This window comes from Tursiops truncatus, chromosome 20, assembly GCF_011762595.2.
Source record: "Tursiops truncatus isolate mTurTru1 chromosome 20, mTurTru1.mat.Y, whole genome shotgun sequence".
Taxonomy (NCBI): Eukaryota; Metazoa; Chordata; class Mammalia; order Artiodactyla; family Delphinidae; genus Tursiops; species Tursiops truncatus.
The window spans coordinates 5,467,432-5,493,258 of record NC_047053.1 but is presented as its reverse complement, the minus strand read 5'-3'; the positions used below and the strand labels follow the sequence as shown (position 1 = coordinate 5,493,258).

Here is a 25,827-nt window from a genome sequence, read left to right as displayed (position 1 = left end):
CCTATCCCACCCCTCTAGGTGGACACAAAGCACCGAGCTGATCCCCCTGTGCTATGCGGCTGCTTTCCACTAGCTATCTATTTTACATTTAGTAGTGTATATATATCAGTGCCACTCTCTCACTTCGTCCCAGATTACCCTTCCCCCTTCCCGTGTCCTCAAGTCCATTCTCTACGTCTGCATCTTTATTCCTGTCCTGCCCCTAGGTTCTTCAGAACTTTTTTTTTTTTTAGATTCCATATGTGTTTGTTAGCATACGGTATTTGTTTTTCTCTTTCTGATTTACTTCACTCTTTATGACAGACTCTAGGTCCATTCACCTCAATACAAATAACTCAATTTCGTTTCTTTTCATGGCTGAGTAATGTTCCATTGTATATATGTGCCACATCTTCTTTATCCATTCATCTGTCGATGGACACTTAGGTTGCTTCCATGTCCTGGCTATTGTAAATAAGAGTTACAATGAACATTGTGGTACATGACTCATTTTTTTTAACATCTTTATAGGAGTATAATTGCTTTACAATGCTGTGTTAGTTTCTGCTTTATAACAAAGTGAATCAGCTATACATATATCCCCATATCTCCTCCCTCTTGTGTCTCCCTCCCGCTCTCCCTATCCCACCCCTCTAGGTGGTCACAAAGCACCGAGCTGATCTCCCTATGCTGTGCAGCTGCTTCCCACTAGCTATCGATTTTGGTAGTATATATAAGTCCATGCCACTCTCTCACTTCGTCCCAGCTTACCCTCCACCCTCCCCGTGTCCTCAAGTCCAATCTCTACATTTGCATCTTTTTCCCTGTCCTGCCCCTAGGTTCTTCATACCATTTTTTTCCCCTTTAGATTCCATATATATGTGTTAGCATATGGTATTTGTTTTTCTCTTTCTGACTTACTTCACTCTGTATGACAGACTCTAGGTCCATCCACCTCACTACAAATAACTCAATTTCGTTTCTTTTTATGGCTGAGTAATATTCCATTGTATATATGTGCCACATCTTCTTTATCCATTCATCTGTCGATGGACACTTAGGTTGCTTCCATGTCCTGGCTATTGTAAATAAGAGCTACAATGAACATTGTGGTACATGACTGTTTTTGAATTATGGTTTTCTCAGGGTATATGCCCAGTAGTGAGATTTCTGGGTCATATGGGAGCTCTATTTTTAGTTTTTTAAGGAACCTCCATACTGTTTTCCATAGTGGCTGTATCAATTTACATTCCCACCAACAGTGCAAGAGGGTCCCCTTTTCTCCACAACCTCTCCAGCATTTACTGTTTGTAGATTTTTTGATGATGGCCATTTTTACTGGTGTGAGGTGATACCTCATTGTAGTTTTGATTTGCATTTCTCTAAATATTAGTCATGTTGAGCATTCTTTCATGTGTTTGCTGGCAATCTGTATATCTTCTTTGGAGAAATGTCTATTTAGATCTTCTGCCCATTTTTGGATTGGGTTGTTTGTTTTTTTGTTATTGAGCTGCATGAGCTGCTTGTAAATTTTGGAAATTAATCCTTTGTCAGTTGTTTCATCTGCAAACATTTTCTCCCATTCTGAGGGTTGTCTTTTCGTCTTGTTTATGGTTTCCTTTGCTGTCCAAAAGTTTTTAAGCTTCATTAGGTCCCATTTGTTTGTTTTTGTTTTTATTTCCATTTCTCTAGGAGGTGGGTCAAAAAAGATCTTGCTGTGATGTATGTCATAGAGTGTTCTGCCTATGTTTTCCTCTAAGAGTTTTATAGTGTCTGGCCTTACATTTAGGTCTTTAATCCATTTTGAGTTTATTTTTGTGTATGGTGTTAGGGAGTGTTCTAATTTCATTCTTTTACATGTAGCTCTCCTGTTTTCCCAGCACCACTTATTGAAGATGCTCTCTTTTCTCTATTGTATATTCTTGCCTCCTTTGTCAAAGATAAGGTGACCATAGGTGCATGGGTTTATCTCTGGGCTTTCTATCCTGTTCCATTGATCTATATTTCTGTTTTTGTGCCACTACCGTACTGTCTTGATTACTGAAGCTTTGCAGTATAGTCTGAAGTCAGGGAACCTGATTCCTCCAGCTCCGTTTTTCTTTCTCCAGATTGCTTTGGCTATTCAGGTTCTTTTGTGTTTCCATACAAACTGTGAAACTTTTTGTTCTAGTTCTGTGAAAAATGCCAGTGGTAGTTTGATAGGGATTGCATTGAATCTGTAGATTGCTTTGGATAGTATAGTCATTTTCACAATGCTGATTATTCCAATCCATGAACATGGTATATCTCTCCAATCTGTTTGTATCATCTTTAATTTCTTTCATTAGTGTCTTATAGTTTACTGCATACAGGTTTTTTGTCTCCTTAGGTAGGTTTATTCCTAGGTATTTTATTCTTTTTGTTGCAATGGTAAATGGGAGTGTTTCCTTAATTTCTCTTTCAGATTTTTTGTCATTAGTGTATAGAAATGCAAGAGAGTTCTGTGCATTAATCTTGTATCCTGCTACTTTACCAAATTCATTGATTAGCTCTAGTAGTTTTCTGGTAGCATCTTTAGGATTCTCTATGTATAGTATCATGTCATCTGCAAACAGGGACAGTTTTACTTCTTCTTTTCCAATTTAGATTCCTTTTATTTCTTTTTCTTCTCTGACTGCTGTGGCTAAAACTTCCAAAACTATGTTAAATAATAGTGGTAAGAGTGGGCAACCTTGTCTTGTTCCTGATCTTAGTGGAAATGGTTTCAGTTTTTCACCATTGAGAACAATGTTGGCTGTGGGTTTGTCATATATGGCCTTTATTATGTTGAGGTAAATTCCTTCTATGCCTACTTTCTGGAGAGTTTTTATCATAAATCAGTGTTGAATTTTGTCGAAAGCTTTTTCTGCATCTATTGAGATGATCACATGGTTTTTCTCCTTCAGTTTGTTAATATGGTTTATCACATTGATTGATTCGCATATATTGAAGAATCCTTGCATTCCTGGGATAAACCCCACTTTATCATGTTGTATGCTCCTTTTAATGTGCTGTTGGATTCTGTTTGCTAGTATTTTGTTGAGGATTTTTGCATCTATGTTCATCAGTGATATTGGCCTGTAGTTTTCTTTCTTTGTGACATCCTTGTCTGGTTTTGGTATCAGGGTGATGGTGGCCTCGTAGAATGAGTTTTGGAGTGTTCCTCCCTCTGCTATATTTTGGAAGAGTTTGAGAAGAATAGATGTTAGCTTTTCTCTAAATGTTTGATAGAATTCACCTATGAATCCATCTGGTCCTGGGCTTTTGTTGGAAGATTTTTAATCCCAGTTTCAATTTTAGTGCTTGTGATTGGTCTGTTTATATTTTCTATGTCTTCCTCGTTCAGTCTTAGGAGGTTGTGCATTTCTAAGAATTTGTCCATTTCTTCCAGGTTGTCCATTTTATTGGCATATACTTACTTGTAGTAATCTCTCATGATCCTTTGTATTCTGCAGTGTCAGTTGTTACTTCTCCTTTTTCATTTCTAATTCTATTGATTTGAGTCTTCTCTCTTTCTTTCTTGATGAGTCTGGCTAGTGGTTTATCAATTTTGTTTATCTTCTTTTAGTTTTATTGATCTTAGCTATTGTTTCCTTCATTTCTTTTTCATTTATTTTTGATCTGATCTTTATGATTTCTTTCCTTCTGCTAACTTTGGGGTTTTTTGGTTCTTCCTTCTCTAATTGCTTTAGGTGTAAGGTCAGGTTGTTTATTTGAGATGTTTCTTGTTTCTTGAGGTAGGATTGTATTGCTATAAACTTCCCTCTTAGGACTGCTTTTGCTGCATCCCATAGGTTTTGGGTCATCGTGTTTTCATTGTCATTTGTTTCCAGGTAGTTTTTGATTTCCTCTTTGATTTCTTCAATGATCTCTTGGTTATTTAGTAGCATATTGTTTAGCCTCCATGTGTTTGTATTTTTTACAGTATTTTTCCTGTAATTTAATCTAGTCTCATAGCATTGTGGTCAGAAAAGATACTTGATATGATTTCAATTTTCTTAAATATACCAAGGCTTGATTTGTGACCCATCTTAAGATACTTAAGTATTTTTATGCCACAAACCCCTTTGGCAGTCTGGTAACACCTATGGAATCCTTCTCACAGTAATGTTTTTTAGTGTATAAAGTAGAATGCATATGATTACAAAGGAAAACAATTCTATTGAAATACACTTCTGATCCCAGGATAAGAACCTCCAGTGGCTGGTTTCCCTTTTGAGGTTTGCTCGAAGGTATAGCACTGGCCATTCGTACCCTTAGCAGGTGTAATTAAAGGGAAAGGAGATGGTCTGGAGAGGTTTTCCTGAGATAACTGGGAAGACGAACTGCAGAGAAGAGAAAGTTGGAGAGGTTAAAGGGCATATGTGTGAACCTCAAAAGCATTCTAAGTGAAAGCAGCCAGACACAACAGGTCACGTATTGTATGATTCCATTTATGTGAAACATCCAGAATAGGTAAATCCGTATAGGCAGAAAGCAGATTAGAGGCTCCTGAGAACTGGGAGTAGCAGGGAATAGGGAGTAACTGCTGATAGACTTGGGGCTTCCTTTTGGGGTGAAGAAAATGTTTTGGAACAAGATAGAGCTGATGGTTGCCCATCGTGAACGTACTAAACACCATTGACTTGTGCACTCTAAAATGGTTAGGGAATGTGAATTTACCCCAGTGTTTTAAAAAGTATATGTTTCCAATGAAAACAATTACTTGTAGAAGAATTAAATGAGCTGAGAGAGGTCAATGAGAAGAAAAGGAAGGGTTCCCAGGGGGGACAGAGACCAAGGGGAGACATTCCCTGGCCTGGTGGTTTGTTCCTGGGCCTCCCAGTGTGGGGAGAAGTCCTCAAGCAGCCCTTCCAGGGGGTGGGGTTGTCCATGGCAGGGGGAAGGGGAGCGTCTGCAGTCCTTTGCAAGCTGGGCATCAGCAGCAAGTGGTGATGCTGAGAGGAGAGGGTGGTCAGTACGGGCTGGTGTGGGCCTGGTCTGTGAAGCATAGAAATGTAGCAGGAAGTGACCCTGCTAACATGGGTGAGGGCGATGGAGGCTGTTGATTAAGATACAAATGATCTATGGTAGATATTTGACTTGGGTGAATGTACTGAAGAACAGAGGATGACACGGGCAGAATCTCTGCTGCTGTTCATCCATCAAGAGAAAAAAGACTATCAGGACGTTAAGAAAGCCTGCTTCCAGGAATAATGACACAGCCAGGAAAGTGCTCCTCAGGGGGGTTTTGGTCTTTCTTTTAGAGGAGTTCTGTCCTTTGAGTGAGCTGCAGACCCCACCCCCAGCTGAGAGCGCATGCTTCTGTTCTGAGCGTGTGTGACCTTTCTTCACCACCAGGTTCCCATCCCAGTGACCCCCAACCTAGATCCCCTGAGGATGCTGACGGATGATGCCGACGTGGCTGCCTGGCAGAACGAGGGCCTCCCTGCAGACCGCATGTCCACGGAGAATGCCACCATCCTCCTCAGCTGCGAGCGCTGGCCACTCATGGTGGACCCTCAGCTACAAGGCGTTAAATGGATCAAGAACAAGTATGGCAAGGACCTCCAGGTCACCCAGATTGGCCAGAAGGGGTAGGTGGCTGTGCACAGAAGTTCCCACCTTGCCGTTTATGCAGCGGGAAAAAATGTGATGAGCAGGTTTTAAGCCGCTGTGGATTGTTTCTATCCTCCTGGTTCCTCCAGGAGTTTTCTCCTGTTTTTCCTCTCACTTTAGGAAATGTCTCAGTGAGAGATGCTTGGGTACTGAGTCTCTGCTTTTCTTTCTTTTTCATATTTTTATCTTTATTTTTATTGGAGTACAGTTGGTTTACAATGTTGTGTTAGTTTCTGCTGTACAGCAAAGTGGATCAGCAAAGTGGATACCTATCTCCACTTTTTTTTAGATTCTTTTCCCATATAGGTCATTACAGAGTATTGAGTAGAGTTCCCTGTGCTACACAGTAGGTCCTTATTGCTATCTATTTTATATACAGTAGTGTGTATATGTCAATCCCAATCTCCCAATTTGTCCCTCCCCCCTTTCCCCCCGGTAACTATAAGTTTATTTTCTACATTTGTGACTCTATTTCTGTTTGGTAAATAAGTTCATTTGTACCATTGTTTTAGATCCCACATATAAGCGATATCATATATTTGTCTTTCTCTGTCCGACTTGCTTCACTCAGTATAACATGTGCTTTTCTTTCTCATTAGAAATCATAAGCCTCAGCCTCCCGACCCATTCCTGAGTCCTTCTTCCACCAGCCCAGGGGTTCACCCTCCCATCTCTCCTGGAACACTCCCTACTTCCCAAGCACCCTATTCCATTGTCAGACAGCTCTGTGTTTTACAGTCTTTCTCACATTTAGTCAAAAACTGCCTCTCGTAGCTCTCTTCTACCCTTTGTTCCTACCTCTGCCCCAGAACCACAGAGAACGTAAAGCGTCTCTCTCCTGAGGAACGATGGGACATTTGCAGTGGGGTGCTTAGCAGCTGAGATAGTTATGGAACCTTCGGAACCGTTTGCACCTGCCATGTGGCTTTATCCGTACATGGTGGGGGAGTTACTGCACACGTCAAGGGACATGAACAACAGGGAGAATGTCTGACCAGCACCCACCGCACTTCATGGGCCTCAGCTCCTCTCCCCCCACTGCTTCATTCACTCCGTTGTAACTTAGCTTTGTAGTTTCAGTTCTCAATTCTTGTTCTGTGTCTCTAGGAGACATGAGAAAAATAGGATGGGGCAATGAACAGGAGGGAGAGGGCCAGAGATCACTTATTAGGTGGTCGATATGTGTTGGTCTTGGTGTTAGGAGCTTTACCTCAAATGCTTTTTAATCCACACGACCAATGAGGTTAGTGTTATTGGTACCATTTTCTCATTTGAGGAAATAGAGTTTCACACAAGTTAAGGAATTTCCCCAAGAGTACACAGTTTTAAAGGCAATGGTAGCCTAGCCAAATGGTAGAAGGTAATCCAAGTGACCATCAACAGATGAATGGATAAACAGAATGTGGTGTATCAATACAATGAAATATTATTCAGCCTTGAAAAGGAAGGAAATTCTGTCCTATGCTACAGTATGGGCGAACCTTGAGATGAATGTGCCAAGTAAATAAGCCAGTCATAAAAGGACAACTACTGTACAGTTCCACTTCCATAAGGTCCCTAGAGTAGACAAATTCATAGAGACAGAAAGTAGAATGGTGGTCCCAGGGGCTGTAGTAGACAATAGTCTACCACAGTTTAAAAATAATTAGTTAAAATTTTTAAAAATTAATGGAGGCAGTATTGGAACCGAGGTGGTCTTCACTTCAAAGCCCACGTTTATCCACTCTTAACATACAACCACCAGCGTGAGGCTTGCTGCCCTGGCCACATGTCCCAAACATGCTTGTCCAGGGGTCCAGACCACCCACGGTTGTTTAAATCAAGCATGCAATGTTCAGAAAATAGTTAAATCACATGTTGAATACCCGGATGGATCCTTTCTTATAGAGAGGGCAGGTGGGAAATGAATGCCGTGGTAGGACACAACATAGTTTTATCTGTGTCATCAGTCATGGTAATCTAATCCTGGCCTTCCCTTCAAACTTTGATTAAAATATTCCTCTCTAATTGACCAATAACTGCATTTTAGACACAAGTATTTGTTCTTTTTACTCATTCTTATATCCATAGTACTGAAAATAGTGCCTGACATATAGTAATTAATTCTCTGTTCATGTCCCTTGATTACTGTTCTATTGGGTGATTTTCTAGATTTGTTGTGTATTATTTGAATACAAATATTACATTATAGATAGTATGGGTTAAGACTGTTAAGTGTAATCTCCCTTCATCAGTGAATGGAAAAGTGTTCAAGGGTGTCATTTGCCTTTTAATTTTGTGAGGTCTGACATACTACAACTTTTTTTTTTTGGTCAGATATGTCACATTTCTTCTATAAATCATATTTAGAAAATTCTTTTTTCTGTCCAGAAATTATATAAATATTCATATAGAAGATTTTTTATGGTTTTTTATGGTTTTCTTTTTACACTAAAATCCAATCACCTGAAATATATTTTCAGGTACTATATAAGTTACAGACCTAATTTTCACTTTTCAAGTGGTTAGCCATGGTTCCAATACCATTTATTAAATTCTCCATCCTTTCTCCAATTAATTAGAGATGACATTTTACTCTATATTAAAATATTTTATTAGCTTTTATTCTTTTCTATTTATACAATACTATACCAGCCTTTAATTATTTCGTTTTATATTTAGTAACATTTATTGTGGCATTTCTCATTACAAAAGTAATATATCATCAGTAAAAAAAGAAGGTGAGGGGAGTTACCCAAAGAAATAAATAGGCCCTATAATTCATCATTTTTTCCCAACACTCCCAACTTTTGGTGTATGATATTCTTTAAGACTTCTTTCTACATATCTGTATTGTTGAAATTATAAGAAATATTTTATTATCAGCTAATGTGAGTCCCTCTTCTTATTCTTCATGATCTTTTATTTTTTTTAAAAAAGCATTCTCATTGTTTTCTTTTAGATTAACTTTAAGATTTTTGGTCAAGGTTTATAAAGTTATATTGTTATTTATTGTGTGAATTGGAATCACATTGAACTTATAAATCTATTTAGGGGAAATCAATTTTTTATGTGCTTGTTAAACTCTACATAATATTGAAAAATTAAAAATAGCCTAGCTTTTGGTAATTGATTGTTAAATAAATTAAGGTGTATCAATACAGTCTAATACCCAGGCACATAAATATTATTATAGAAGAATATTTAATGACATGGGAAAATGTTTACATTTTATGCACAAAAACCAGGTTATAAAACAAATGAGCTACATGGATCAAATAAAAATAAACATAAATATAAATACAGACATAAATAAAAATATAAATAATATAAAATAAATAGAAATATTAATAATAAACTTGAAAATATATCCAAACATCTACAGGCAATACCAAAATGTAAATGACACAAGGATGACAGTTAATTTTCCTATTCTTTTTTGCATTTTGTCACTTTTCCCTTTTTATAAGAAATAGTTCAGATCACATAAATATCATTTTAGATAGAGAAAAATATGCCAGCTGTCTGACGTCATCCCAGATAGCAGTGCCTCCAAGTTTACTGCTGTGCTTCAGGGCCACGGCTGCCTGTTGACTGTCTCCAGTCCACCCCTTGATGCAGGCTTACTCCGCCCACCTGTCTCCTCAGCTGCCTTCAAACTGTCGAGCGTGCCCTGGAAGCTGGGGAGGTGGTGCTGATTGAAAACCTAGAGGAGTCCATCGATCCTGTGCTGGGACCCCTGCTTGGGAGAGAAGGCGTTAAGAAAGGACGGTGAGACCCAGCTATACTGCTGGCCCTTCTGAGGGGCTGGTTCACGACCCCTGGTAGAGCTGTGCACAGACCCGCTCCTCCTAGAACTTCCTCTCCTCAGCTCACATCAAGTAGGCCCCCTGAAGCACACCTTTCATTCTGCCAGAAGAGGAACATTTAGCTGCCCTCATGCCCTAGAGGCAGTTCCAGAGGAACTTCCATCAGCCAGCTCACTGGCTTGCTGCTCAACGACCCCAGTGCACTAGTCTAGAGCAGCGTTAGAGGGAAGGTGGTGAAAAAGCAGTCTGACTTTGAACCGTGAGCAGTTCATCTAAGGCAGTCGTCTGAGTTCTGAGAGCTCAGTGCTTTGTCAGCTTGATGAACCCCTGTTGGTGGTGCTGGTGGCTGATCAGGGCTGGGTGCTGGTGGCTGATCAGGGCTCAGCAAGAGTCTGGGAGGAGGAGGAGGAGGAGGAGAGGGGCAGGACAAGGGCCACAGGCACATAGGAGGGGGGTGAGAATTATCAGAAGGGAGCCTCACCCACTGCCCAGGCCATAAGCCGCCTTTTCAAGTCCTTAGGACGTGCTTATTTACTTAATTAACGATTTTCACCCGTAGAAGTAATGCTCCATCAGCCATGAGACAAAGTAAGCCCTATTGCTAGCCTATAAATCACCTTCGTGCAAACTCTAAGAAGGTTCCCCTTCCTGCAAATGCTTTACTGCCATCTGCTGGAAACGTTCCATAATGCACTCACGTACACGGACCACAAAGTGAGTGGCTCTTCCTCCAGCTGTGCCCGCAAAATCAGATGTGGTGGCTGTGGGAGAAGGTCTGTCACCCTCCACCCCTGTTCCCTGCCTGAGGGCTCAACCTAGACATGCTCGGGAGGAGTCATCTGAGTATGGCAATATTGTTTGCTGTGATTTTGCAAAAAAAACCCGTCTAGGATTCTGTCCCTGACCAAAGCTCACAGGAAGGCACTCCACCTTCACATGAGCCCTTGTGTTCCAGGTTCATTAAAATCGGAGACAAAGAGTGTGAGTACAATCCCAAGTTCCGGCTCATCCTTCACACCAAGCTGGCCAATCCTCACTACCAACCCGAGCTGCAGGCTCAGGCCACCCTGATCAACTTCACTGTGACCAGGGACGGCCTGGAGGACCAGCTGCTGGCCGCTGTGGTCAGCATGGAGAGGCCAGACCTGGAGAAGCTGAAGGTGCGTCAGGTACCCAGCAAGGAAGGGAGGAAGGAGATGCCCTGCCACCAGACCTTGCCTTGTGCCCCACTCTGGGATAGGTGGGACTGTTCCTCCAGAAGCTGAGCAGCATGGTTTCACTAGAGCTCGGAGGAGTGCCAGCACCATCCAGCCACCTGGAACACCCTACTGGGAAACAGGATAGAGCAGGCTGAAAAACAGGAGGCAGGAGGCAGCTGGGAGAACCCACACTCCTGTCCAAGAGCAGGACTGGCACAGGCTGTACAGGAACATGTTTGGGCCTCTCACCACATGTGCTCCGCATCTGTGTCCAGAACTAAGTGGGGTTCAGTCCTGCAAGGGCAGTAGAAACGGATTCAGCCACTTTAGGGTAGCGTCTTAATCAGCTTGGGCTGCCATCACAAAGTACCATAGACTGTGTGGCTTGAGCAGCAGACATTTATTTTCTCACAGTCTGGAAGCTGGAAGTCTGAGTTAGGGGTCCAGTTTCTGGTGAGACCTCTCTTCCTGGCTGGTAGGTGGCCACTGTCTCACCATGTACTCATAGACCTCTTCCTTGTGTGTGCAGAGAGAGCAAGCTCTCTGATGTCTCCGCTTATAAGGGCACTAATCCCACCATGAGGACCCCATCCTCATGACCTCATTTAACCTTAATTACCTCCACCTCCAATACAGTCACATGGGGGAGGGGAGTTAGGGCTTCAACATATGAACTTGGGGGCGGGCACACTTTTGTCCATAGCAAATAGTATCCTTTTCCCCTCTCCTTAGACATGATTAGATTATAAAAGCAGGGGGATATTAGAGTGCCAGGGGGCTAATTTAAATTGGAAAGGTCAGAAAAAGATTCTATGAGGGGGTGGCATGAGCCTTTGGTTCAGAGCACCCGCAGCAGAGAAAAGAGTGAATTCTGGTTATAAAGCAAGATGGAGGCATGTGTTTTTAAGAAACAGAAGATAGGCCAGGGGTGACTGTGGCTGGGGCCTCCAACAAGAAGTGTTCTTTCCATGGATCCAAAGGCAATAATCCCAGGCGGTACAAGAGCAGAGAAAGCGCAGCTGCCTGAGGTTACATGTGCACCTACCCACAGTAAGAGGGTGCCCAGTGCTTTAGGACGTAGAACCGAACAATCAGAAAGGGAGAGGAGGTAAGATCTGCCTGGATACCAAGGCCCCGCTCCAGCCTTAAGGAGGGCTCCTGCGATCATCTTGTTGAAACTGTATAAAACCATTTCTAGTTGGTTGTTTTTTTTAAGGTCATCTATAGGAGAGCTCTTCCCTTGGGGGCCAGCAAAGTGGTGATAGACAGGACCTTCCAGAGAAGTAAAACTTGACCCCACCCTCTAACTATTCCCAGAAATAACTTCCATTTAGTGACTAGACCGTGTCCCAGCATTGTGTTAAGCCTTGTACAGCACTCCTACGAGTAGAGCCAGGGTTAACCCAGCTGAGGTTATGACGTGTTAAGAGGTAACTCAGCCCAAGGTCACATGACTAGTAACTGGTACAGTTGGGGTTCAGGTCACCTGCTGATTTTGTCTGCTTGTGGTGCCGAGCACTCTGCTATCCTGCTTCCAGTTTGCTAAGGGAAGGGATTCTGGCCCATAACCCTTTATCTATTCAGACCTACCCCGAGAACAGGATGCTCTGGGCTTCTACACCTGACTCTCCCTTATGTGATATTTGCAGTCAGATCTCACGAAGCAGCAGAATTGCTTCAAAATCACCCTCAAAACATTAGAAGACAACCTGCTTTCTCGCCTTTCCTCGGCCTCTGGGAACTTCCTGGGAGAAACGGCCTTGTTGGAGAACCTTGAGATCACCAAGCAGACCGCTGCGGAAGTTGAGAAAAAGGTAAGACCTGGCAGCCTAGGCTGGCGGACAGAGGCCCTCCTCCTGCTCCCTGAGTCCGACTTCTAGGGGAACAAAAGAGTAACAGGTGGCTCTTCCATCTTCCTGAGTGTCTCCTAGAAAGTCAAGCTAGGCAGGATTCCTGAAATGACTACCTCACATCCTGCGTTACGGAGTGCCCCCATCTCCTGGGAAATGCTCTTGACAGCTCTACTCCACAAACGTTTGACGAGTACTTACATCTGCGCAGGGCCTCGTGTTCTGTGCAGGAAATAGTCGCTCACACTGACTACCTCAGTGAGTCCATGGAATTGCCCTGAAGCTAAGGAATCACACTGTTGTACAAGTTGGCTGGTTCAGGCATGATTGCACCCCGAGAAAACTCACAGCCTGCCAAAAGCTCGCAAGTCTGATTTTAATGGGAAAACTTCAACGACGTCCAGGGAAACTCAGCTCTCAAAAAAAAAAAAAACCGGTATCATCCTGCGAAACTACTTAGCATATAGCTTCCTTCCTTTGTTTCACAGTTCGGGAGACTTTTATTCCCCCTTGCGGGAATAAAAGTCTGCCCTTCCCCAGCAGACTGCTGACCCTACAGGGGCCCTTTCACATTCTCAGTCCTGCTCTTGGACCAGAAGAGGAAGTAAGTTACTGGTTCTGAGCAGGATAAGCATGTCTGTAACAGTGTCCAGGAATGATGCACCTTTGAAGGAATACCTTTATTGTCAGTTTATTGGGATTTCTCCAAATATGAGAAATAAGACTTTGTTTGAGGTAGGGACAAGTTAGGAAAAATGAAAAGTAATGATGGGCAGGGCAGACAAACCAGGTCCTACTCACTCTGAGATAACAGACAACTAAGGCTGGAATGAGAGACTGAAAGGTGGAAGGTCCAGCCTCGCCTTGTCTCCTCAGTCGCTGTGTGACCACCAGGTTTTACTGCTGGTTCTCTGCGGCCTCCATGTCTCTAGAGAGGGGCATGCAAAGTTTGTAAAACAATTATGGTAGAAGCTCCACTGCCCTGGGCAGGAGAGATGGGGGAACAGAGCCCAACTCACACAGAGGGAGAAGGTCAGAGATGGAATGGACCTCCTCTCTGTCTTTATCCTTTTCTTTAAAGTCAATGAACAATTATTGAGCACCTGCTGTGTGCCAGGCTTTTTGTATGCAGCCTTTTATTCTTTTGTTGTTTCTTTTCTTTTTGTCTTCTTTCTCTTTCTCATTCATTCATCCAATGAATACTTGGTTGGAAGCTGTTATATTCCAAATTCCATGGCAGAAGGTGGGGGTACCACAAGGAGGCCAAGAATCCCAGGCTTCCAGGACCTGGTCCTCTAAGGGAGAAGGACAGGCAATTACAAAACTGTGATGAGGGCTGTGGGAGAGGAAGCATGGGGAGTCATGAACACACAGAGGAAGAGCACTCAACCCATGTTGGGTTAGCAGTAGAAGGATGTTTCCCTTTAGTATGAGTGGAACATTGAAAGATTGTAGAGGGGATGGAAGTAGTCACTGGAAATGAGGCATGAAAGGGAGGCTGGCTCCATCACAAAGGATTTTGTAGACCATGCTAAGAAGTGTGGGCTGTAGATGGGAGTTAGGGTTCCTGAAAGAGGTGGGTTTTTTTCCCTCTTTAGACAAGAGAGTAACATGATCAGATCTGTGCTTTAGGAAGATCACTCCAGCTCCAATCCAGAGGAGAGCTTGGGGAAGCAGGAGGCAGAGAAAGCAGGAGGAGGTACAGTAATTCAGATTAGAAGTGATGGCATTCTGAAGTAGGGCTGGCAGTGATGGTACAAAGAAGTGGGCAAATTCAAGAGCTATGGGCAACTTCAAGGAGATAGAATTGGAAAACTTGTTAACTGATTGGATATGATTATATATGGATAAAAGTATTGTCGAGGAAATGTCTCAGTTCCAGGAATAAACATCTAGATAGGTATTGGTGCCAACACCTGAGAGAAGAGAGCATAAGTGGATTTGGGGGTGAGAAGAAATGATGATTTTAGTTTATGTCATGTTGAGTTTGAAATGCCTCTGGGCCATGCACATGAGAACATCCTGTGGGTTTTGGGATATATGATCTTGGCTGGTGATAGAGTGCTGAGACTTTTTAGTGAGTAGTTGATTGTTGAAACTTTAGGAGTGGATGAAGTCTCCTGGGAGGTGTGTGTGCAGTGATAAGACTGGGAATAGAGCACTGAAGTATATTAATACATTTCAGGACAAGTACAGAAGATGGAAAGCATGGAATAGAGCAGAGGTGGGAGGAAAAGCAGGTAAATAAGGCACTATGAAAGAAAGCATTTCAGGAAGGGATGTCAGTGGTGTCAAATGACGCTGAGAACGCAAATAAGATACAGCTGAGATGTATCCACTGAATTTTGCAAAAAGGAGTTATCAATAATCTTGAGGAGAATGGTTTCCATGAAGTAGCAGAAGCAGAAGCCAGACTGCCTTAGAATGAGAGTAAATGGGAGTTGAGAAAGGGGAAGTGAGTATAGACAACTCTTTAAAGAAGCCAGACTGTAAAATGGTAGAAAGAGAAAGGATTGTAACTTAAGGAGGGCATAGCATCCTTGGAGGATTTTTCTCCAAGATGGCAGAGACTGAGCTTACTAAGATCCTAGCTGGACATTGGAGGATGCATGGATTGTAAAGGAAAAGGAGCCATTGAGAAGAAGAGTTGAATGTACAGAAATGAGAAGTAGTGATCAGTACAATGGGGTACATAAGAAATCAGGGGAAATGTAATTCAGGTCACTGATGAAGAGCTTATCTTTAGAAATATGGAGAGTTAATTCCAATATAATGGGGGAGAGGGGGCAAACATGAATCTACAAATGGTCCATAAGTCGATGTGAGCAATGGGGTCAGGGGGGTCAGAAAATTAAGGGAGTGGGAGGGAAGGCAGAATTAAGGAAACCCCTTCCTGATGGTCCCTATACAATACATCTGTGAAAGCATGAGTCATAGTCATGGTCATCTGCTTAGAATGAGGGGATGGTGGTGACGTAGGGTGCTTGGGGAAAGGAGTGAAGGTTTACAATAGTTGTTGTGGGAGACGAGAATGAAAGTTGACTAAGGACATAGATTAATGCACAGCATTAAGGACCCAGGTGAGCATGGACAGTATGAATCTGTGGTAACACAATCTGAGCAATTATGTGATTTTTATTCCATTCCACTCCATCCTGAGAATCTTTGTCTTTTAACTACTGAATTTGACCAATTTACATTTACTAACATTACTGATATAGTTGGATTTCTTTCTAGTATCTCAATTTGTACTTTCTTTTAACCATGCTTTTTGTTTATTTTTTCTCCTTTCTTGATTTTTCTCTATCGTCCTCTTTAATCCTTTGCTGATTTTAAAGTTATTTACTCTATTTTATTAATTAACCTTGTTTCATTTATATATGAGAAATATATTTCATTTTATATGTGACTTAACAATATATGTATTGACTTAACAAAGTCTAAAATTAATCACTATATCTAGCCTCTTCCAAAACAATATTAGGACGTTAGAATACTTGGTCATTTTTTCCATCTTCTGCTACTGTTTTATAACACTTGAGTTCCACCTTGCTTTTATCTACTACTTCCAAACTGATCATGTTTTTTATAATATATTTTTTTGGGCCGCACCACATGGCATGTGGGATCTTAGTTCCCTGACCAGGGATCCAACCTGTGCCCCCTGTAGTGGAAGCATGGAGTCTTAACCCTGGACCACGAGGGAAGTCCCCAGCAGGCTTTGTTATTTAGATTGACCGTATATTTAAGGAATTCTTGCATCTCATTTATTCCTTTTGGATTCAGTTTTCTTGTGATTGAAACAAATAATTACTTCTTCAGCAGCCTGTGGATAGTAAGCTGTCTTTGACATTGACTGCTTCTTCAAAGTAAAATCTCTGGTCTTTAATCAATTTTGGAAAATTCTTAACTATTATAGCTCAAATATTGCCTCTCTCTCTCTATTCTGTACTCATTTCTGTTAAACGTATTTCTTTTTCTTTTTTTTTAGATGTATTTTAAATCTTTTCATTTTATCTGCCAAGTCTCAACCTCTTCTACATATTTTCCATCTTTATTTCTCTCTGAGCTGCTTGTGTAACAATTTCCTCAGAATTTATCTTTTAGTTTGCTTATTCTCTTTCAACTCAAGTCCATTATTTAACCAGTCACTGAGTTTTCCATTTTAATAATTGTATTCTTGTTTTTAGAAGTTCTATTTAGTTCTTTTTCAGATAATGTCTGTTTTTTTTTATAATGTCCTGATTTTATGCTTTCTTTTATCTGTACTGCTTTTAAACACAATTAGCTAATGGTAGGTAGTTCAATCATCTTCTGCTCTTGGGATGCTAATCTTTCTGGGATTTTTTTTTGGCGGGGGAGGTAGGGGGTCTTCTAATTGTCCCCTTTGGTAACACTTCCTCCTGAAGTTTGTAATTGTTTATTGAGAGCTCATCTTCAGTAGTGATCATTGTTTTTTCCTGTAGGACTCTCATGAATTATCAGTAGTTTCACTGTATGCTGGAGCATGACAGGTCATACTGAGGTTGTATTTAATAGCATGTTCTTACAGAATCCCTGTCTGATGCTTAGGTCTCTTTTCTCATTTTTACCTCCGATAAATTTTCTGAAAATAGACCTCCATTGAAAGAGATCTTCTTTGTGAATTTACATATTAACTCATAAAAATTAAGAAAACAGAAAATTAGAGTATGCTGCTTTTACTGGATTCCATTGCCTAGAATTCTGGCTTATTTTTCAAGTTGTGTGTGTGTGTGTGTGTGTTTGTGTGTATCTCCCACATGTCCCCACTGGAGGGGCTGACACTTTCACCTTGTGAAGGACTAGGAGTGTGTCATCTCTTCCTCACTCAAGCTCAGTTAAGGAAAACCATGGCAGCTTTCTACCCTCTAGCTGCTCCCCCCATCCCGGTCCACCCACCGCACACACAGACACAATGTGCTTACACAGAGAGGCCACGCTGATTCTCAGGTAGCCCTGGTTGGTTTGAACAATGGACCACTATTGATTTTTCTAACAGGTGCAGGAGGCCAAGGTGACGGAGGTGAACATCAACGAGGCCCGGGAACACTATCGGCCGGCAGCTGCCCGGGCCTCTCTGCTCTACTTCATCATGAATGACCTCAGCAGGATCCACCCGATGTACCAATTTTCCCTCAAGGTGACTTACACCTGGAATTTTCTGAATAGTCATAATTCAGCAGTGTAATACCGCCAGTGCAGCTCTCCATGAGGGTTTATCTATGTGTTTCATTAGCTGTGGCAGCTGTTTAAGATCAAATCCAGGAGAGCAGCTACATTGCCTTACAGTCCTCGTCTCCTTAATTGGGTCTTTCATGACTCATTGGTTATTTGGCTAGAACAGCAGGAGAGACCACAGCAGGTCTTGGCCTCACTCACTAAGTACATATATTACAGCAGGAACTATGCTTACTGAAAGTGTGGAAGAGGATACCAAGAAACATGAGAAGTGACCCCTGCCCCAAAGAGCTTAAAATCTAATCGGGATGATCAAATGTGCATGTCATTTTTATCAGTTAAAACCAAAGCAGGCCATGATAATAGTCCAACTTTAAATTACTTTCCTTATTACCCTAATATCCTCAAAGCTACTGCTTTATGGTTACTGAGATATTTCTAAAACCAAAGACGTTAGCAAATTGTAAGTGCTGACTAAGCTTATCTTACTCATGAAAAAATAAAGACCTATAAATTTTAAGTACATCTCTGAAAGTATATCTTTCTCCCCTAAGGCATTCACCAAACGACCACAACTGAAGAGGCCTTAGGGAGTGTGGAGCATTTCTGAACAACTTCTCTGGTTTAACCCAACAAACAGAGAGGAGACACACACACACACATTCAGAGCACGCACCTCATTCTGTGAAGCTCAGCTGCCATATGGAGGCCAGGGTGTGGGGATGAGGTGAGGGCCTCCACTACCTGGAACTCATTCAGTTGGAGATGGCATTCCATCCTGTCCCAATCCCCTTCCCTCAACTCAGAGTCTCTGCAGATTAAGTGAACTGTGTTTGTAATATTTTATGTTTATAAATGAAATCCAATACTTGGCATTATATTCAGGCCAAAGCCCCACATGAAAGAATTATAAAAGATTTTAAAACAGTATAAAAGTTAGCATGATAAGCCTAATAACTACGGGATCACTTCCATAGTTCTGAGAGTAGTTGAAATCCACCTCAGTGACTCTTTCTGACAAAAGGAGATTAGATGAGGCACATGAAAATATGTGTTCAAAACAAACAAAACAAAACAAACAAAAAAAACCAAGAAGACTGGAAATCTGCATAGCCAAAAATTGAAAAGACCCAATTATATCTTAATTTTTATTTTCTTTAATGATTCATTCTATTCATATCACATTCAAAATGCAGCATTCCTAATATTAATTTTTTATAAATAGTCTATATCTAAGTTTAAAACAATGGAAAATTGATTCATATGATTTTTATTTCATATTATACCCATAATGTATAGTTCAGAAAATGTAACCAAAGCAGGCTCTGCTCCCACCATTGCAGCAAGGGTCCATAAGAAAAAAGCACATGTAAGTGGACTCACCAAACGATGCAGAATTACTAGAAAGAAAAACAAGGAACACCTGATGTTCTGATCATTACCAAAAGGAAAAGTAATTAATTGAAAATATTCTGCGTGCCTATTATGTACAAGGGTCTCTTCTAGACAGCAAAGTTGTACATGATATTGAATGTACCATCGGGAATTTTATAATCTAGATGCAGGGATCCCCAACCCCCTGGTCCGCGGCCTGTTAGGAACCAGGCCACACAGCAGGAGGTGAACGGCAGGCGAGCAAGCAAAGCTTCATCTGCCGCTCCCCATCGCTCGCATTACCGCCTGAACCACCCCCCACCCCACCACCCCCCATCTGGGGAAAATCTGTCTTCCACGAAACTGGTGCCAAAAATGTTGGGGATGGCTGACCTAGAAGATAGAATCATCCATCCTAACTGGTTATCCTTGACTGTGTTTACTTTCCAACAAAACTTATTGGATTTAATTTAATTATTTTGGCCACTGGACATTTAGTTTTCACTGACTTAAACTGTCGGCTCTTCTCTATATGCCCCATAGCTTTGCCCACTTTGTGACAACGTAGTAATTTATATGAGCCAATTAAGACGAGCTTAGCAAACTAAGACAAGAGTTTTCTTGTTGCCACTGTACCTTCTTGGCAGATTATGCTGGGAAAACATTTCTGTGGCTGGCAAATCATAATACTCATCACAGGTAGTACTACTAGCTACATACACAGAGCTGTGTAAATTACCAGTGTCCTGCCTCCTGTCCCCAGGCCTTCAACATCGTCTTCCAGAAGGCTGTGGAGAAGGCTGCTCCCGATGAGAGACTCAAGGAACGGGTGGCCAATCTAATAGACAGCATCACCTTCTCTATGTACCAGTACACCACCCGTGGGCTCTTTGAGTGTGATAAGCTGACCTACCTTTCCCAGCTCACCTTTCAGGTAAAAGTGGATTGAAGAAATTTCCAGAAAACAGGTCACTGTATATGCCCAACCAGCAGGTGTAAAGAAACTTTCTTCTCTTAACATCAGTTTCCATTGTCTGTGAAGACTTTTGCGCTCTAAGCAGAGGCATCAGATAAGAAGGTCCAATATGGTGCACACATGCTGCCCCCACCATTGTCCCACTCATGGCAGACGTGCTTAATCAACCATTTTACTTTTTCTTGGTGATCCTGGATGATCTAAGATCCTCCTCAACAGAGCCCTCCAGCAGCCACTACCAATCAATCCCAACTAGCACTGAGGATGAAACTGAATGGCCCTACTAATAACTAGATACTTTTTGAGATGCAGTAAGAACTTTGTTAGAGTATCCCTAATTATTTATTTACCTTTAAGGTTGCAAGTTTAATGTCCAAACCTTCCCCCAGAATAAGACATTGCAAATGTCCTTCTATAGCCATAGCAGCCTTGGCCTTAGAAAACTCCTTAAGAACGCTGGTTCTCAAAGGCTTGAGAGCATCAGGGCTTCCAGTGTTAATAAGAAACCCTTGCCTTCTGCTTATTCTCAACATCAGAAAACCATGGAAATTTATTCCCTTGCATCTATCTAATCATTTAGGATTGGGATTTTTTTTTCATATATAAATTAGAAGCACAGACCAGATTATCCTGTAGGTCTCTTCCAATTCTAAAAGTCAGATATTCCATAATCACTCCTGCGCTGACTCTGTTTGCACGTTCCGAAGCCTAAATTCACGGGGGAATGTTAGTGTGACTTATCCCTCTCACCCTCTGTGTTCCCCTCTCCAGCCCAGATGACAGCTTGGCCATCACAGAAGGAACTTGAGCCCCAGCACAGACACATTTCCCTCCTGCCACTCATTTACCCCAAACCCTAAGGAGCTTCCACCCCCAGCTCTCACTCCACTCCCCTCATAAATATTTCAACCTTGTTTTACAAGGGCTTCTTCACCTCACCTGCTATTTCTAGCCTGTTTTCTCCTTAAAAGACTTTTCCTCAAACTAACCAAATTATTTTTTCTTCGTGAGTATTCCCATCTGTAAGTTTTCAGCGGAGAATGCCATCTGAAAGGAGCAGAACAATTTCCTGAGCGCCTCTCAGCGTGAATTTTTAGTTCTAACCCAGCCGAGTGCTTTGCACCACCTGCCCAACGCACCGCACTGATTCCCCCCCAAGCCTCTGCACTTTCCACTGCCCCCGCCCCACGGAAATCTTGTCTAAATCTTCCCATCGCTTAGCATCTCTAAAACCCAATTCAGGACCACTTAGAGAAAGTTGAGCCAAATTCATCCCCCGCCCCTGCCTGCTGGCCACTCCCCCGTTCTGGAACACCGTTAGCAGTGCTGATTCACATGTGCACTTCTATTTCGCATGTGTTCATCCGTTACTTTGACAGCCTCCTCAAATCATGGCATTTGCATGTGTCATCTTCTCTGTGAGATTGTAGGAAGGTACTTCATGGCATTTATGATGGATCCATGAAGTCCTTGCTTGACAAGATACAGTTATTCACTGTGTGCATTTAACTCATGCTGATATTTGGGGTGAAGTCAGTTGCACCCAGAGGTGATTTGCACAGACATACACTTTCTCCCACTTCATCCTCTTTCAACAACCAAAATTGACAGGCGGGCTCTAGTGTTAGAAGTGGCACTAGTTACACTGAGTGACAACCCCAGAGATCTCTGGGACCCATGACTGCCGCCAGCTAAAGAACTGCAGCACTGTCCTCCCACACTGCAGATTCTCCTCCTGAACCAGGAAGTCAGTGCAGCAGAGTTGGACTTCCTACTTCGATCTCCAGTGCAGACAGACGTCACCAGTCCCGTGGAGTTCCTCTCCCATCAGGCCTGGGGTGGCATCAAGGTCAGTACCAGCCCCTAGGGAGAAAGTCACGTTCTCCTCTCCTGGAGTGTTTTCCTGACATTTGTCCCCAGGAAACCAGCAGGGGTGTGTTTGGGGGCTCACGATGAGCTGTGTTAAACATTGGTGCGTCCGTCCCTTTGTCTGCACCCCATGGCAGCACTCCCCCTTCCCAGGCCTACGGGGAAGGCTTTGCAGAGCAGGAGCAGGTGCGTGTACTTGTGCGTGGGCTTTGCCTCCAGGATGTTAGGGAACAGAAGGACCCTGTGAGTGTTTCTGACTCAGCGGAGCTGCCTTCCACCTGCCAGCGCTCAGGGCCGGAATGCGGGCTCCTCTGTGAGGCCAGGGCTGGGGTGGAGACGCTGCGCAAGCATTTCCGTGGAGTGGACAGGTGCCAGGCCTCTGCCAGCCGTCCATCTCCCCGTGGGTCCTGACGGCCTCAAAGCAAGGAACGCGTTCCAGCCTGGGGTTCTCAGTGGTTAATAATAGCTCACATTTATCGAGCACCTTAAAACTTCACTACCTTATTTTATTCTCATGTTCACCTGGGCAATAGGTATTACTTTTTCCCACTTAACATGTAAGAAAAGTGAGATCATTCATCTTATAAGTAGCAGATCCAGGAATCGAGTTCTGGTCTGTCTGATGGCAAAATCCATCTTCCTTCCATGTTATCTAGCTTAGTTTCATTGGGATTCTACGAACATCAAAAAGATCACAAGCTATGAGCTCCTTTCAGTAGGGACCACGCCTGCATTCACAGGGCTGAGCAGTAAGCGTGGACCGGGTGACCACCAGCCCCAGAGTCTAGACGCACTCTCCAGGTGGGAGGAGGTCCAGTCCCCACCTGCAGGAGCCCCACGGCAGGCGCTGTTGCCGTGTGAAGATGGCACCTGCACAAAGTGAATCCTATTTATAACCTTCCATGTCTGCTGGCTTTCCTACATGTTCTGTAGCACAAGGAAGTCTGAGTCTGAAGTAATATGATTGTCTCTCTTTTTCTAAAATTTTTTGAGACAATGATTCACGTGCAATTATAATAAATAACAGAGATTCTTTGTACCCCATTCCCCACAGTGGTCACATCTAGCTTTCCTGTAGCACAATATCACATCCAGGAAGCTGACATTGATACAATCCACTACTCTATTCTGATTACACCTGTTTTTCATGCACGTGTGTGTGTGTGTTTAGTTTTATCACACACATTTATCATGTAATCACCACCACAGTCAAGACCCAGAAAACTCCGCCTGGTGTGTATGTCACCCTGTTATAGAAACAACAACCTCCTCCCTCCCCCAATTCCTAATGCCTGGCAACCACTAATCTGTACTCCATTTGTATAATTTTGTCGTTTCAAGGATGTTATATAAATGGAATTATACAGTATGTAACCTTTGGGGACTGGCTTGATCACTCAGCGTAACTCCCTTGAGATCCATCCAAGTTGATTTACTTTATAACAAAACCCCAGCACTTAATCATTTATGTACGTGCTGCCCTCTTCAAAGGAGTCATCTTGGGAAATGCTGCCATTGCCCAAAATGTTTTTCTAACTTTTTTTCAGAGTCTGTAGCTCTTCTTTTAATCATCTTTAGGGCTATGTCTAAATCAAGAGTCATCAAACTTTTTCTGCACAGGGTCACATAGCAAATATCTAGGCTTTGAGGGCCACACTCTGTCACAGCTATTCAACTCTGCCAAAGTCACACACCATAGGTAAGCAAATGGAAATGGCTGAGTTCCAATAAAACTTTATTTACAAACACAGATGGTGGGCCAGATTGTCCCTGCAGGCCACAGTTTTCTGACCCCTGATCTAAATAATAGAGGTGTGATTTTTTATATATTAGCTCCGTTTGTCATTCTGAACCCAGTCTGGCAAATGAGAAGGAGAATAATATGTTGGGAAAGAAACAAAGTGGAACTCCATTCACAATAGCAACCAAAAATCACAAAGTTATAAAATGCCTAAGAATAATTATAATAAGTGCAGAGCATATGTGTGAAAACCATCAGCTTTTCTAGGCTACATAAGATAAGATATGAATGAATAGATGCAATCTAGAGTAGCACTGTCCAAAAGAACTATATTGCACGTCACATGTGTCATTTAAATTTTTCTAGTAGCCACATTAAAAATGCAAAATGAAAAAAATGTAAAATGAAATTGATGAAAGTAATTTTAATAATATATTTTCCTTAACCCAATACAGCAAAAATATTATCATTTTAATATGTAACTGTCACAAAAGTTATAAGTGAAATATTTTATATTTTTGTAAAAGTCTGAATTCTGGTGTGTATTTTTTGCACTTATAACACATATCAATTCAGATGCTAAATCTTCATCAGAAATACTTGATTTGAATTTAGATTTTATAAAATTTAGAGTTAAAACATTTGATTCATATACCCAAGTTGTTTCAAACATACTTCAAAGTTCTCCAATTACTAAAGCAATTTCCAGTTTCTAAACTTAAATTTTAAAATAATTAAAATTAACAAATAAAGAATAAATGTGTTAAAATTTGTAAAAAAGTAAACAAATAACTAAATAAATAATATGAAGGAAAAAATCGACTATACCAAAAAACAGAATAAATGTGTTAAATTTTTTAAAAAACATAAATAAATAAAATGCAAATAAAAATCCTGTTCTTCAGTCATACTGGCCACATTTCATTTGCTCAATACTCACATGTGGCCAATGGCCACCTGCTGGGAAGTATGGCCCCAGAGCTTGAGAATAATGACTCAGAGTCTGATGCTCGTATGGAAAATAAATTCTGGGAAGCAGTTCTAAATGAGCCCATTTGCAGAACTGGAGCAATGATGGAGATGGACCAGTTAACCCAGGCTCTGGAGTCAGACATTCCTGGGTTCAGGTTCAGGTTTGAGTGTGTGTGGCCTCTGACAGGTTATCTCTGTTTCCTTATCTGTTATGCCAGACACATAAATGTTCAGTAAATGGAAACCGATTATGGTTGGGGTTATGGCTGTTCTATTTGTTTCCTACAATGGCCATAACAAAGTGCCACAGGCTGGGTGGCTTAAAAACACAGCATTTATTCCGCCAGAGTTCTGGAGGCTAGAAGTGTGAAATTAAGGTGTTGGCAGGTCATGCTCCCTCCAGAGCCTCAGGGAGAAGACCCTTTCTTGCCTCTTCCAGCTTCTGGAAGCCCCAGGCACTCCTGGTTTGTGGCAGGACCACTCAGATCTCTGCCTCCGTCTCCACGGTCCCTACATGGCCGTCTTCCCTCTGTGTCTCTGCGTCTCTTCTCTTTTTATAAGAGCATCAGTCACAATGGATCAGAGCCCACCCTCCTGACCTCATCTTAACAGGATCACACCTGCAAAGAGCCTATTTATTCCCAAATAAGATCACATTCAGAAATCTGGGAGGCTACTTCTTCAACATATCTTTCTGGGGCATACAGTTCACCTTATCACAGCTATGGTTATTAATTACCCAGCTATAAGGTGTATATATGCTGTGGTTGACATGGGCTGTGCCTGATAGAATTTGTCCATTGAAGGAAAACCTTTGAGGAATGGTGAGTTGCCAAGTTGGGCTCAGTCCAGTTGCTTTTCTCTCTGTTATCCCACAAAGCCATCTGCAGCAAAAGTCATAAAGAATAAGTGATTCAAAAGCACTCTTCACTGCTTTCATTTTCCGTAGCTCAACTCCGAAAGTGACTTGGTGCAATTTGGTTCCATCCCCCTTTGGTTTGCTTTGCTTTTTGGTTTTGTTTTGCGGTCTAAGCTCATCTGGCTGTTCAAAGGTTTCTGCAAATGAGTGAAGCTTTATCTTTCTCTCTGAGTTTTGTTACCGGAGCAGCCATGTCCAGCCCCATCCATCTCCAGCCCAGTGCAGGACGTGGGCAGGTGAAACACAATGCAGCGTGCGCCCTCTGACGAATGCTCTTTTTAAGTGTTCAGTTGGCTTTTAGCCTAAAGAAACAAAGGAAGTATAATTGAACAGGACATGATAAAA

General features: G+C 42.1%; 1 protein-coding gene across 1 annotated transcript in view; it reads left to right on the top strand.

Moving 5' to 3' along the window:
- The window catches only part of DNAH9 (dynein axonemal heavy chain 9), a 299,550-nt gene that overhangs the window by 229,188 nt on the left and 44,535 nt on the right, over window positions 1-25,827 (top strand). The window contains exons 53-59 of the mRNA XM_033846740.2: window positions 5,338-5,573; window positions 9,223-9,345; window positions 10,339-10,543; window positions 12,232-12,396; window positions 17,453-17,593; window positions 19,769-19,939; window positions 21,708-21,830. Of these exons, the coding sequence (XP_033702631.1) occupies window positions 5,338-5,573; window positions 9,223-9,345; window positions 10,339-10,543; window positions 12,232-12,396; window positions 17,453-17,593; window positions 19,769-19,939; window positions 21,708-21,830 (1,164 nt within the window). The remainder of the gene's footprint in view (window positions 1-5,337; window positions 5,574-9,222; window positions 9,346-10,338; window positions 10,544-12,231; window positions 12,397-17,452; window positions 17,594-19,768; window positions 19,940-21,707; window positions 21,831-25,827) is intronic.